Source organism: Arvicola amphibius, chromosome 14, assembly GCF_903992535.2.
Source record: "Arvicola amphibius chromosome 14, mArvAmp1.2, whole genome shotgun sequence".
Classification (NCBI taxonomy): Eukaryota; Metazoa; Chordata; class Mammalia; order Rodentia; family Cricetidae; genus Arvicola; species Arvicola amphibius.
Window position 1 is genome coordinate 11,442,267 of NC_052060.1, and position 14,821 is coordinate 11,457,087.

General features: G+C 40.6%; 1 protein-coding gene across 1 annotated transcript in view; it reads left to right on the top strand.

The window, feature by feature from the left end:
* The window catches only part of Spag17 (sperm associated antigen 17), a 219,833-nt gene that overhangs the window by 158,436 nt on the left and 46,576 nt on the right, over positions 1-14,821 (top strand). The window contains exons 29-34 of the mRNA XM_038311719.1: positions 584-798; positions 7,320-7,464; positions 8,913-9,067; positions 11,478-11,666; positions 13,657-13,802; positions 13,903-14,033. Of these exons, the coding sequence (XP_038167647.1) occupies positions 584-798; positions 7,320-7,464; positions 8,913-9,067; positions 11,478-11,666; positions 13,657-13,802; positions 13,903-14,033 (981 nt within the window). The remainder of the gene's footprint in view (positions 1-583; positions 799-7,319; positions 7,465-8,912; positions 9,068-11,477; positions 11,667-13,656; positions 13,803-13,902; positions 14,034-14,821) is intronic.

Below are 14,821 nucleotides of genomic sequence, written 5' to 3' on the forward strand. Positions count from 1 at the left end.
TGAGACCTTGGTTACAGAAACCCATGAGAACATCTAGAGTTCTGCACATGCCCCACCGCCCCCAGAAGTTGAGGAGGAGGGTGGAAATGGAAGCACGCTTCTGATGGTTGTTGATGTAGCGATTCAACTGTACAAAGTCATTTCTGCTAATGAGAAGCCAAGGATATGCCTGGCTAGTTTCAGATCAGATAAGATAGAGGAGATTAAAAGTCTAGAAGGCAGTAAGGGCTCAATTGGATTTGTAGGAGAAAAGGGAGGCATCAAAAAGTGAAATGGAGGCTATACAATCTTGGATTCAGGGATAAATAAGGAAGGTGAAAACTGTACAGAAACAAATAACGAGTTGTACGTATGTGTGTCTTTCTGGTGGGGAGGTGATGACAGCTGAGCTAAGGTTTAGTCTCCAAAGAGATTGATTTATAACCTAACTTTCTCTGTTGAAAGATAATATAATTGATGACTATTGCTTTGGCTTTTTTATGCCAGCATCGCTGTAAGTTTATGCTGTATAAGGACGTAATGAACAATTTATGAAAGTGTTCTAATTACATTGCTCTGTCTAATTGTCCTTGAACATCCACAGGAAAAGGTCACAAAAATCCAGTGGCACACAAGACTGAAACCCATGACACTCTCCCAGAGGTAGTAGCTCAAACAGTAATTGCTATAGATTCCCACATTGGCACCTGGTTTACAACAACACCTGATGGAAATCGGATCGGCACCAAAGGACTGGACAAAATTGAAGACTTGAAACCATTTTTATCCTTCCAGGCTACAGATCCCATCAATGGAACGGTATGACAAACTAGTGCCCATCACAAAAATGTCAAAACCGCTTCATTAGAGACCTGAAACAATGTGTAGGAAAATGTGTGGCAAATCCTAAATTTCAAATATTTGTTAGGTGGTAGGTGGGTAGATGAATGGAAGAGTGGACCCATTGTCCCCAGTCTAAAATCACTGCGTAGTGATTTTAGTGGCAAGCATACTGTTTTCTGAAAATTGTGCATGCTTGTGTGTGTGTATGAAATCATGTTAGCACAAAATACTAACTTTTGAAGTGAGGTTCAGATCATGGATTTGGTTATAGATTTTTTTTGTTCTTTTTCTTTTCTTTATTTACTTAATAATTAATTGTTGTTGTTTTTGAATTGAGACAGTCTTGCTGCATAACTCAAGCTAGCTTTTCACTTGAACTCCTGCCTTTGTCTCTGTAGTAAACTACAATGTTGACTAGCTCGTGAATTTTTTTATACTACTTAACGATAAATGTGATTAATGTCACATGTCTCTTTATGTTAACTATATTTGTCTACCTGTTCGATCTCTGGGAAAGAGAGGCTGTATGTCCTTGTCCTACTTCTCTCTGACCCTCTGTAGTAAGAGATAAAAATTAGTTCATGGCCTCTACCTTCAAACAATCACTCATTGAATCACTAAACCACTCAGCATCAATGAGCAACTGCGCGGAGGATGTTATCCCACTATAAGAGCAAGTGGCAAATAAATGTCAATAAAGTTGTCACCCAGCCATCTGTGGTGCTGGAATTTGAACTATGACAATTTGTCTTCAAAGTTGGTACTCTCAGTTATCTCATGATACAGCTGTATCTCTCATTATGCATTCCTGACTGAGATTATCAATGATATAACAAGAACCTAAAATAGTTCTCAGCATATATTTCTCTCCTAAGTTAAAATGTTTGCCTACCATGATGATATGTGAAAGTCACCTGTTCCCAGAAGGCCTGGAGAAACCTAGAGAATATATTCTTACATATAGACCACTGATCAAAGCCCTGTATCCCCTATAATTAAGACAGTATACATCTAAAAATAATGAGAGTGCCTTAATTATTGGATATGTATTGGGAACCTTAAAGGACCAGCCTCTAAAACTTCCTCTCAGGGTTCAAAATAAAGATGTCTCAATAAACAAAAGGAACTAAAATATGAGGGTTAAGAAGTCTACTCATAACACATTCTTTTTATCCATTTCTCTTTATTGTATTTTCTTTCTCAATCTTCATTCTAATTCATCTGTCCTGTATATAACTTCTTAGCTCTAATTCTCTGTATCAACTCTAATTCCAATTTCAATTCTCTACCATAGTCTTTCTTTTTTGTTTTCCTATCTCTGCTAATTTTGGGCATGATTTTTGCTTCAGTTCCTGCTTCTGTTAACTCTCTTATTTTTTAATGTTCTATGTTTTTAATTATTTATTTATTATACATACATACAGTGTTCTGTTTGCATGTTTTGCCTGAACACCAGAAAAGGGCATTAGATCTCAGAGTAGTTGGTTGTGAGCCACCATGTGGTTGTTGGGGATTGAACTCAGGACCTCTGGAAGAGCAGTCAATGTTTTTTTACCTCTCAGCCATCTCTCCAGCCCCTAACTCTTGTTGTTCCTACCCAGATATATAGACCCAAAAAACCTTGCAGGCATAGGTAACCAGGCAACCTACATAAACAGACAAGAGAAGTTTATGACCCTTGGTCGATTAGCATTTTTGTCAAATGTTAGCAAGCTTCAGTGTTAGCAGGCACTTAAGCTTGATGTTTATCAGAGGTGACAGCAAAGGTTAGTCTTTCTCTGGGCTGTGGATAGATTATAAATTATTTTTCCTAAGAGTAAGACAAACAGTAAATTTCCTGAACTAAAGTCATCAGTAAACTTAGGTGAAAGCAAGGTAAAGAGTTAGGAATCTTTCAATGCAAGGTCAGTTTTAGGTCATCACTTTTCTTATCTATAAGTGAGGTAAAACCAAGCCATGCTTATTTTTTCTATTTATGCAAACAGCTATGAATTAACAGCTTTGGGCATGTAGTAATTCAATGTCCTTGAATATCTGGGAATTTCTTAAATGGAATGCTTTTGCCTGGACACTAAACACTGACCAAAGATAACTACAGGAAGGCAGATCTCTATGTTTGCATAGGAGAGAGGAGCAAAGACCTGGTAGTGGGAAGCAAGTTTCTTGATTGTGTGACTGTCTTCACTTTAAATAGTGCTAAACTGTGGGAGATAACTCATAAATTTGAAATGGAAGGGGAGTCAGCTATAGCAAAGAATCTACAGCAAAAAAAAAAAAATCCAGCCACTTTATTCACAAGGCAGTAATTTCAATATGCTTCGCATCTTGGTTTAAACATCAATAAAGCTCTTGGCCCTGATAAATCACCTTGTAAAATGAGGCTGGTCTTAATTACTGAGTGATACTTTGGTCCATAGTAGATACGCATTATATAATCTACAGAGCTGCATCTGCAAGTTAGAATATCCAAACAAATACTGAGGGTCAGTGTATAATCTTTTGGGGGTATATAATATTTCTTAGTGATACCATATCTTCAAAGAAGTGGGAGGAAAGAGTTTAATTGTAGCATAGACCCAGCAAAGTAGTAACCAACCCAGCAATGACTTCATAGGCAAGTACTATTTACCCTGATGTCTCAAGTCTGGGAGGAGTGACTAGACCCATTAAACCCTGTACCATTTGGTCCCTGGAAACAGCTTCCCAGAAGCAGGATGAGTCTAAGACAAAGAACCTGCCTTCTGGAGAAGCAAGTGTTGAATGAGCCAAGAGCTGGTATTGATTTGCTGCCTGCACTCCCCATGTCGGGAGTCTTCTCATGAAGGGAGTTCTGAACCACACAACACAGCTTCCATCACTCCATTCACGACACATGCACAGAGCTTGATAACTTTACCAGTGTTATAGCCCATTCAGATTGCTATAATAAAATGCCAGAGCCTGGGAAGCTTAGTCACAACAGTAATTATCTTTGGAAGCTCTAAGAGCTAGGCATTTAAATGAGATTGAATAACCTCTATGACCTGAGCATATAATTCTAAGTTTCAGACTGTGGTTTCATTGTAGCCTCACACAATGGAAAGAGGATGCTCTCTGGGGTGCCTTTTTTTTATAAGGTTACTAAACTAATTCAAGAGGACTCTAACCTTGTGAGCATGTCATTTCCCAAAAGCTCCAATTCCTCATGGTCCTACCTTGGGGGCTGGGATTTCAGCATATCAGTATGGGGGATACACAGTCAGCTCATAACAGCTGGTCAGTGATTAGCTACAGTCTACAAAGTCTTGATTATTCTTTCAGATTAAAGGAACTGCTAGGATTAGTTGGTTGTTTCATGATTCCTACTCCAGTCTATGTGCCTGAAAAATCCCTCAGTGGTATTTTCATTTTGAGGATAAAATCTGAAGTCTCTCCCACTTAGTTTGTAGCCTCCTAGACTCCCATAATCTGCCCATCGCTCTATGTCTCTCCCTGTGGTTTGATCAAGCCACAACTCTCCTCTTACATACCAGGCTCAAGCTCAGTACCATTACCTTCGGCAGAGAACTGAGCCAGGCAGAGCCACAGAACCCAGCATCCCTGAAATGTCATCCCACCAGTGTCCCCAACTCTATAGAGTACGGAAGTCTATGCCAGTCCACCAGAGCACCCGTCATAGTACATACCCTGTAGTCAACACTTTGTAAATTCTTTTAAACTGAGCGGAAATAAACCTGACAAGTGATGGAATGTTGAACTGCTGTCTTTCTACCTGAGGTCATTCATTCAGCTATTTCTCTTTTGTGATGGTTAATTTTCATGGCCAACTAGAGTAGATTTCAAGTCTTCTGAGACGTGAACCTCTCTAGGTATCACTTGAAGGTGAGAGAAGACTCACCCTAAGGATGAGTTGGATTCCCAGACTGGTTTATGCAGAGGAAAGAGGAGTAAGCCATTCTGATATGCATTATCACTCATCTCTCCTACTTCCTGCTCCAGACACAGCCTCATCAGCACATGCTCCCAATGCTGTGTCTGCCCTACTACGATAGACTGTTTCCTGTCAAACGTGAACTCAAATAGGCTTCCTCTCTTAAGTTGCTTCTCTCCATGCATGTGTTCACAGAGAAGAGAAAGTTACTACTACTCGGCCCAGACCCTCTCCATTTCATACAAGAAGACATTCCACTCAAACCTGTGTTCAAACTAATAGAGCAGAATAGTCTTTCCCCCATGATTACATCTTCTCAGCTTTAAGGAAAGATTCAGGAGAGGAAGCACAGTGCAATTGGTTTGTCATCCTCATAAGCTAGGAGGCTAGTAGCTTAGCATCCTGAACCCCTCGAGCATGCGTGATAGGCAAACAAAAGTCTATGAAAATGTGGGTCACCATGGCAAACAAATGAGTCTTTGCAGACATGGGTTACCTTGGCTAGAAGGAACTGCAACCTCTCCTCCACCGTCTCTAATACTATGCTAATTGATAGTCAACTTGCAGTTCACCCTACACTTTATCTAGGGTAGTCCTGCACAGCAGGGGTTTCACCACACAAGGGCAGCCTACATGTGCCACATTTATCTCATCTCAATAGTTTCCAAAGAAACAGGTCCTATGAACTGTATCCCAGACTGACCTCTATTGACTCAGTATTTTTTATTAATTTTTTTATTGATCTTTATTAAGCTCTGCATTTTTCTCTGCTCCACTCCCTGCCACTGCCCTTCCCCTTCAACTCTCCCCCCAAGGTCCCCATGCTCCCAATTTACTCAGGAGATCTTGTCTTTTTCTACTTTCTACTTCCCATGGAGATTAGATCTATGGAAGTCTCTCTTAGTGTCCTCATTGTTGTCTAAATTCTCCAGGATTGTGGTTTGTAAGCTGGCTTTCTTTGCTTTATGTTTAAAAACCACCTATGAGTGAGTACATGTGATCATTGTCTTTCTGTCTCTGAGTTACCTCACTCAAAATAATGTTTTTTAGCTCCATCCATTTTCCAGCAAAATTGAAGATGTCATTATTTTTTTCTTCTGTGTAGTACTCCATTCTGTAAATGTACCACATTTTCCTTATCCATTCTTCAGTCGAGGGGCATTTAAGTTGTTTCCAGGTTCTGGCTATGACAAACAAAGCTGCTATGAACTTAGTTGAGCACATGTCCTTGTGGCACAACTAAGCATCCTTTGGATATATACCCAAAAGTGGTATTACTGGGTCTTGAGGAGGTTGTTTCTTGATTTTCTGAGAAATCGCCACACTGACATCCAAAGGGGTTGTACCAGCTTGCCTTCCCACCAGCAGTGCAGAAGTGTTTCCTTTTCCCCACAACCTCTCCAGTATAAATTGTAATCAGTGTTTTTGATCTTGGCCATTCTTACAGGTGTAAGATGGAATCTCAGAGTTGTTTTGATTCACATTTCTCTGGTGGCTAAGGATGTTGAGCATTTCCATAAGTGTCTTTCAGCCATTTTATATTCCTCTGTTGAGAGTTCTCTATTTAGGTCTTTACTCCATTTTTTTTTATTAGGTTATGTGTTCTTTTGGTGTCCAGTTTCTTGAGTTCTTTGTATATTTTGGAGATCAGACCTCTGTCTGATGCGAGGTTAATGAAGATCTTTTCCCATTCTGTAGGCTGTTGTTGTCTTGTTGATCATGTCCTTTGCTTTACAGAAGCTTTTCAGTTTCAGGAGGTCCCATTTATTAATTATTTCTTTCAATGTCTGTGTTGCTGGAGTTCTTTTTAGGGAGTGGTCTCCTGTAAGAATGCACTCAAGTGTACTTCCCACTTTTTCTTCTATAAGGTTCAGTGTGGCTGGCTTTATCTTGAGGTCTTTGATCCATTTGGACTTGAGTTTTGTGAATAGTGATAGATATGGGTCTATTTTCATTCTTCTACATGTTGATATCCAGTTATGCCAGCACCATTTGTTAAATATGCTTTCTTTTTTCCATTTGATATTTTTTGCTTCTTTGTCAAAAATCAGGTGTTTGAAGATGTGTGGATTGATATCTGGGTCTTCTACTCGGTTCCATTGTTCCTCCTGTCTGTTCTTATGCCAATACCAGGCTGTTTTCAGTACTGTGGCTCAGTAGTAGTGTTTGAAGTCAGGGATTGTGATGTCTCCAGAAGTTCTTTTATTGTACAGGATTGTTTGGGCTATCCTGGGTTTTTTACTTTTCCATATGAAGTTGAGTACCCTTCTTTCAAGGTCTTTGAAGAATCTTGCTGAGATTTTGATGGGTATTGCACTGAATCTGTTAGATCAAGTCTTGATTCTTTATCTTTTATATATTGAAATGTTCCCTGTCACTTAATTCTTGAGTGACTTTGACATTTTTTTCTTCACTTCTATAAGCCTAAACTTTCTCACCTATTCAATGGGAGTCCTATCTATCTCAGGAATCAATTAAAGTAGTAGATCCGGTAAATAACAAAACCTTCACATTCGCTAAGCATGGAAATAAGCTTGCTGTGTCTAACCATCTGGCCCAATGGTTATGCTATGCTTCTCACATTCAGGTCATGACTACTAGAGAAGACAAGGTGATCATTGTTGAGAAGAAGGATGGAACCCGGATCGTGGATCATGCTGATGGTACCAGAATCACAACCTTTTATCAGGTTTATGAAGATCATATTGTTCCTCCGGATGATGAAGAAACTAGTGAGTTGTATTTTTCAAGACAGTTACAACAGAATTGTACAATCCTTTAGCATGATACAAGTAGAAGGCTCATGATCAAAAACATTCGTAAAAATAAGTGAGCCAACCAGAGAATACCCATGTAAAGAGGGTCCTTTGGTCCCCATTGTGATGATAATGGTAGTAGTCATGATGTTTATTTTGATGTATTCATTTAATTATAAAAATTGTACCTTTTCATTATATGCAACATATTTTGAACTATTTGTATATTGTGCAATAGTCAAGCAAACTATTTCATACACATGATGTTTTGAGTTGAGAACTCTTAAAACCTATACTTATCAGTTTTAAAATGCTATATATTATATATTTATTATAGTTATGACCTTCAAGATATCTTGAAGCTACTTTCCTCTGTAATTGAAACCTTAAAACAGTTGATGAACATCTTTTCAACTCCCACAACTAGTAACTACCGTTTCATTCTCCACTCCTGTGAATTTCACTTTTTTAAAATTCCATAAGTGTGTATGGTATGTGGACATGTGTATATGCAAATGTATGCATATGTGTGCCTGTACATGTGCATGTGTGTAGACATGCATGTGAATGTACATTTGCATATGTGTGTAGATATGTGTATCTGTGTGCGCAGGTGTACGTGAATGTGTGGACAGGCATGTGGCATGGTGTGTGCTGCGTGCATGTGTGTGAAGTGTGTATGTTTGTGTGTGTGAGAGATGTGTGTGTGTGACTGTGCATTATTTGTCTTCCTAGTCCTGTCTTATTCGACATGTCCCCCAGCTTCATCACAAATGACAGGATTTCCTTTTGTCAGATTTTTCATCCATAATGGATATTTGATTGATTCTTGAGCTGGGCTGTTGTAAATCATGGCTGCAGTAAGCAGGGAGGACATTAGTACCTTTCATTGTGCTCTTTGCTCCAGTAGAGACAGGAATTGTCACAGCTGTAGTTGGCTGGTCGATAAAGACCTAGGGCCTAAATTGGCAACTAAAAGCTAATAATCATGACTAATCCATCTTTGATATTGATTTGTAATAAAAAGTAAACCTAGACATAAGAGACAACTTGAGCTTCACCTGCAGTTTTCCTCATAAACACACACATTTGAAGTAACATGACAAAATAGGAACAGGTATCACTTTCCATTGGTGAATATATTTTATGAATTTTGACTTTTAACTTGCAAAATTAGATGTTTCTACTTCTCAAAATAAAAAGAATACTACCCACATACTTAGTAAGACAGTATGCTAAATCATATATGAAGGGATTCTAGAACTATTCTGAGTTGGCAAGGATTGCAGGCCACACTCCAACCCTGTGGATAGCACCTAGGTTTTTTTTCCCATGAGGAATCCACATAGCCAGGAGATAGCCCGAGGCTGATCACCTACTGTATGCGCCCTATCCAATCTCCTTGCCCTGTACTTTACTTGTAGCCGAAGGTCCAGGGACTGTCACCAGGCAGGTGAAGTGCATACGGATAGAGAGCTCACACTATGCCACTGTTATCACCAACTGCGAGGACAGTGGCTGCTGTGCCACCTTCGGGGATGGAACATCTATTATTGCAAAGCCACAGGGATCATACCAGGTAGGTCGAGTTGGGACGTGAGGACTGACCCATGGAAGTGTCCCATTGCTCACAGAACGTGCTTTGCTGGGACAGTGGGAATTTCTGCAGTGACGCCCACTGTTGCTTTTGTGTCTCACCTGATCTTAGAATGCAGTTCTCACACTTTGGCTTTTGCATCTTTTCAGTCCATTCTGGGAATACATGGTCCGACTTATTGTGGGAAGTTAGTAGTGTTGAGTCAAGGTTAGGCTAAAAAGACCCCAGTGCTGTACACTGTGGGGCCAGAATCACTCCAATGATCTAATGGACACCTACCTGCCTCTCTCCATCTCCTGCCACCTCTTAACTCCAGTCCACCCTAGGACTCCAGCAGAAGTGAAGGAACAGGCAGTATATTTGGTCCTGGGAGGACAGTTTACCCAGATGAAGCAAAGCTTTGTCCTTCAAAAGCAAACAAAGAAAATTGCAACACGCCCCTCTCCAGTCTCCCTGATCTTCCTATTAAACAGAACGTGCTGGTGTCCACATACAGTGCCTTTAGTCTTTGAGAGATTTTCCCTCTTTTCTGCGTGTCAGAGAAGGGACATGAGCTATCACACGCCATGTTACAAGGGGCTGAGAACTGGAAGCCAGAATGTGATGGACACACGGTCATCACTGTGACAGTAGCTGAGCTGGTGCATCCCTCCCATCGCCCTGGTCATTATGGTTCCAGTGTAGATGGCTATGGGGCAAAGCAAGTTCTGAAAGTGAGGGATGGAAGAAAATGTAAGGCGGATGTTCATTAGCAATGCCTCCCAAGGCATAAGCATCATTTTAAAAACAGACTTGACACACTTCATTTTTCTGGTATAAAAAGCCTCTCTGGTAGTTACAGCTGAAGTCTGTATTCTTTGAATGGACACTCAAGTGTGGGTTTTCACAAGATGGCCAGGGAGTTCCTGATAAAGACTTGGGTGGAGTCAATCTCTTTTTCAGAGGTCAGAAGTCGGTAGTTGTGCCTCTTGAAGATGACGCCATAGGTTGCCTTGGCTAAAGGACAATGGGAAGTGTTGGTAGCCTGATTTCCCTTCCACCCAGAACTCCTAGGAACAGAGAATCTCCTCTTGCAGGTCTGCCATGCATGAAGAGGGCCTTCCCCTCCTTCCATGAAAACCATACCAAGTGCATACTCGGCTGTGTGATCCTGTAGAGCTGAGGGAGGGCAGATTTTTTAATCGAGTTTTTTTTTGAGAATTTTAATCATAAGGACTACGTTCACATCATTTCTACCCTTCCTTTTCTGCCTCCCAACTCCTCCTATTCCGCCTCTCAAATCTGTGGCCTCTCTTCTTTCATTATTATTGTTACACCAACACACACAGGTGTTGTGTATATATATCCATCCCACTGAATCTGTTTCATGTTGCTTATATGGATATGCATTTAGAGCTAATCACATGAGATTGGATAACCCATTAGGATTATCCCTGAAGAAGGCTCAGTCTCCCTCTCTCAGCAGTTGTTAATTACCTGAAGGTCATCATCTAGAGGTGGGGCCTTCAGAGATGTCCCCATCTGTGTTGCTATGTCAACTGGTGCTGTCCTAGTGCTGGCAAAAGGAATGAGTTGCATGTTACAAACTGCTGCATCTTGAAACTCTTATTCCAGTGAAAGAAGCTGTATACATAGTGATGTTTCTACTTGTATGAAAAGTTTAGAATAGGAAAATCCATACAGATGATGGGTTAGTGGCCACTGAGGATTGGGGACAGAGATGATACACTGGCTATTAATGATGCTGTGGTTTCCATTTATATGGAAAAACTAGAAGAGAAAAATCTACAGAGATAATGAAGTAGTGGTCGCCTGGTATTGGGATCAGGGATGGCACAGTGATTACTAATGAGACTGGGGTTTCTTTGTGGAGGGAATGATAGAAATATCCTAGAATCATGTATAAATGATTGCACAAGTTCTTGGATATACTAAAACATTACCAAATACTGCACTTCCAAGGGGTGAATTTACAGCTCATAAATTATAATTCAAATAAAGCAATTAGAAGTCATTACATAAATACTACCACTTGACTGTGTCACCTACCAGAAGGGCTAAGACTAACCAATGCTTTGAAGAACTATTATCCCTTTTAAAGTAGTTTCTTGTTGCAGAAAAAAAAATGGGCATCAAACAATTCACATGGAGCCCTATGAACAGTTAAAATGGAGGAAGTCTGAAATAAGAGGGCACAGGACAAATATAGAAAACAAATGAAATGAAAAATGTAAGGCTATGGCCACGAAACTAGATCTTCTGTTTGCCCCTCGGCAAGCAGTCCTTCTGAAACATTACGTTATTTCTTAAGTGATGTTTTTGTCCTGGAAATATCTTTCAAATCCCTGAAATTGCACAAGAAAACCTAATGTCTTTTTCTTCCTCCTTCTAGGTGTTACCCCCAAACACAGGCTGCCTTTATATAGACAGAGACTGTTCAGCTACGTACTGCCACGAACCGAGAAGTAACATCTACCACCCATTCCAGAAGCGCGAGCAGCTGAGAGCCAGCAGGTACATCATGAAGCACACATCACAGGTGATCTGTGAGGTCCTGGATCCTGAGGGCAACACCTTTCAGGTAAGGTACAGGGTCGGTGTGGAGAGAGAGCCTGGACTTCTGTCATAGTTAGGGCTTTATAGCTGTGAAGAGACACCATGACCATGACAACTCTTATAGAGGAAAACATTTAATTGGGGCTGGCTTATGGTTCAGAAGGTTAGTCCACTATTGTCACAGCATAAAGCAAGGTAGTACAGGCAGAAGTGGTGCTGGAGAGGGAGCTGGGAGCTCTACATCTGGATCCGCAGGCAACAGGAAGAGAGAATGAGTCACTGAGCCCGGGCTTGAGCTTCTGAAACCTCAGAGCCCACCTCCAATGGCACACTTCCATCAATAAGGCCACACCTACTCCAACTAGACCACACACATCCTAATCCTTTCAAAGAACACCATTCCCAATGAGCTTGTGGGGCCATTGTTTTTCAAACTACCCCAACTTGGTGTTGCGATGTATTGTACTAGACAAATTCCATATCAATTTTACATTGGCTGCATTGGGGTCATTTGCTTGCCCTCTGCCAACCAAACATGAACGTCAATATTTTTTTTCTTTGATCCTCAAGTATACTTTTGTAGGGAAGAACAACTTCATAATGTGGGCAAGAAAAAACATTAAAACTAATCAACAATTGGAGAAGTACAGGAAAAAAATAATGCAACCACATACAAGGACGTAAGAATTAGAATTAGGGTGAGAGCAAACGCAAGCAGCCTGCAATTCCATGGCACTAGGGCAGCCTATGGTGAGAAGCACCTAGCAGGGCTGCTGATGGATAGGTAGAAAGCGTCTGGACATGGCTCATGCTGTGCTATGGAGCTGCTCTCTTTTCTATCCCATGATGCTGCCCTTATCTCTCTCTGTCCAGGACTTGGCAAATTCAATTCCCCTATTTGATATAGATTAGGACCTCAGATATTTTTGTCTTACATTTAAAATGTTCAAAAAGTCGAAAGAATATATTTCATGCCATATAAAGGTACACACAATGCAGATTTCAGTGGTGCCCACCGAAACTCTTACCATAAGACAGGGATGTTCTTTTGTGTGTTCTCTGTCTGATTTTGTTGGGGAGTGGAAGGGCTGTGCCTTTGCAAGAGGGAATTATGGTGTGCAGCTCCTGAAGTCTTTACTTTTGGCCCTTCACCAAAAAGCATTGCCACCCCCTGCTCTAGGCATTTGTCTTTTTCCCCCATCCTCGCCCGACAGTGGAATTTCCTCCATTGACTGGTGGGCGTGAGGTTAGGTTTTAGATTGGACTCAAACCACAGAATCTCTAGCGCTGTTTTGATATGCAGGCAAGTCCTGGTTCCGTTTATATTTTTCTTTGCTAAGTAATTGAGACTCTTCACAGGGTGGGCATGAACTCATAAATTTCAATCGGCAATGACTAGCCATGGAAACATAAAGCCACAGCCTCTCCAGACTGAAATGTCTGGGCTGTTTCTTGCCAAGCATGTTTCTGATACCCCTCTAGGGTTGCATCACCTACAGTGGGTAGCCTGTGCCCTGCCCCTTTCTGAAGAGATGCATGCCGGATATATACAGCTTTAGTAACTAGAATGGTGCCTTTCATGTTTTTCCTAAACTTATTTCCCAATATGCTCTACTGAGGAACTACAGTTCCACACTTGAATCTCAGCTTTCGCTATGCAAAGGTTTTCTCAGTATTTCCAAACAGCAATCCCCCGAATGTTCTTTCCTTCATGTTCAGTTTCTCTATCCCTAATCTCCAGAGGATAAGATTTGATTCCCCTCTCAATCCTGGTCTCTTTCTTCTAGATGTGTTTCAGTTTGTTTTCACTACCTGTGTGTGGTTTATGAGTACAGCTGTACCATACTGCTAGGGAATCTCCTCTTTTATTAATGAAATCATACATAATATCAATACCATGTGATTAAATATGCTCGATTTTCTGGTAATCCAAAAGAGTGCATGTTTGCACACTTTGGATCAGTGGTAATGTGGGCACTTTGGTGTTTGTCCCTTCAGCTTCTCATGTTTCATAGGTCATGGCTGATGGCTCTGTATCAACAATGTTACCAAAAAAGAAATTAGAAGCTGACTTCAGTGTACAAACTGAGGGCTATGAAAGCTTATCATCAGTTCACCTTGCAAAGAATCACATGCAAACCTACGGGGAACACGTTCCCAGGTAAAATGATACTAGCAGCGTTAGTATTTTATTCTCCATCCCGAATTCAAGAATCAGCTTTCCTGAGTGTCTCGAATGTTTCTCTTTTTACTTCAACCAGGTTTTTTGTGATCTACGCTGACGGATCCGGTGTGGAACTCCTCCGAGACAGTGACATAGAAGAATACTTATCCTTGGCCTACGGAGAATCCACGACTGTGGTTCTCCAGGAACCAGTCCAGGAACAGCCAGGTAGAGACGCCATGCTGCCTGCTGCTTCCCGTGTCCTCCGGGGACTCTCATCCTCTTGCTGTGCAGTCCCCTTTGCTCATTTTGCTCCTCCAACTGGCATGTCACCTTACTTACATAGTTTCAGAAAATGATATTCATCTCAAACTGTGTCTAAGAATCAACTTGTGTCAGCCAAGAACGAATGCCTCTTGTTGCCATAAGTTGGTTGTGCCTAGGTCTTATTTATGAGTTCATTGCATCCTGTTTAGAAACAATATGAGATCTCTTAAAAGTTCTTTTTTATTATCATTTTTAAGGTTATGTTTTAGTCAAACTGAATACAATAAGAAAACACATTTTATACATCAGCTAGAATATTAATCAGAGGCATATATGCTATAGAACATATTTGTTGGGAATTTATATTAGTTTTATGAATTTCAAAGAAATCATTGTATGAGATTAAAGGCACATACTTTGGTATGCTGATTATATAGAGATGTTTATAGGTTTCTTTAATCTTTTGTTTGATGTTTTGAGTCTACTTAGGAGTATGATTGCATGTCTATGCTTGTATCTTTTAGCTTATCAGCATACATGTACATGTTATATGCCTTGTTCTTGTGAATGTGAAAAATGGAAGGCTGTTCCTGGCTATGCAGGACATGCAAATATCTATGTAAGGTTGGTGGGTGTGGTGATACATTAACCCCTGAACTAGGAGACCAATGCAAGCTTGAGGTCAGCCTGCACTACATAGCCAAAAAGACTCTGACTTGTCAACCAAAACAAACAAAAACTATGAAGCA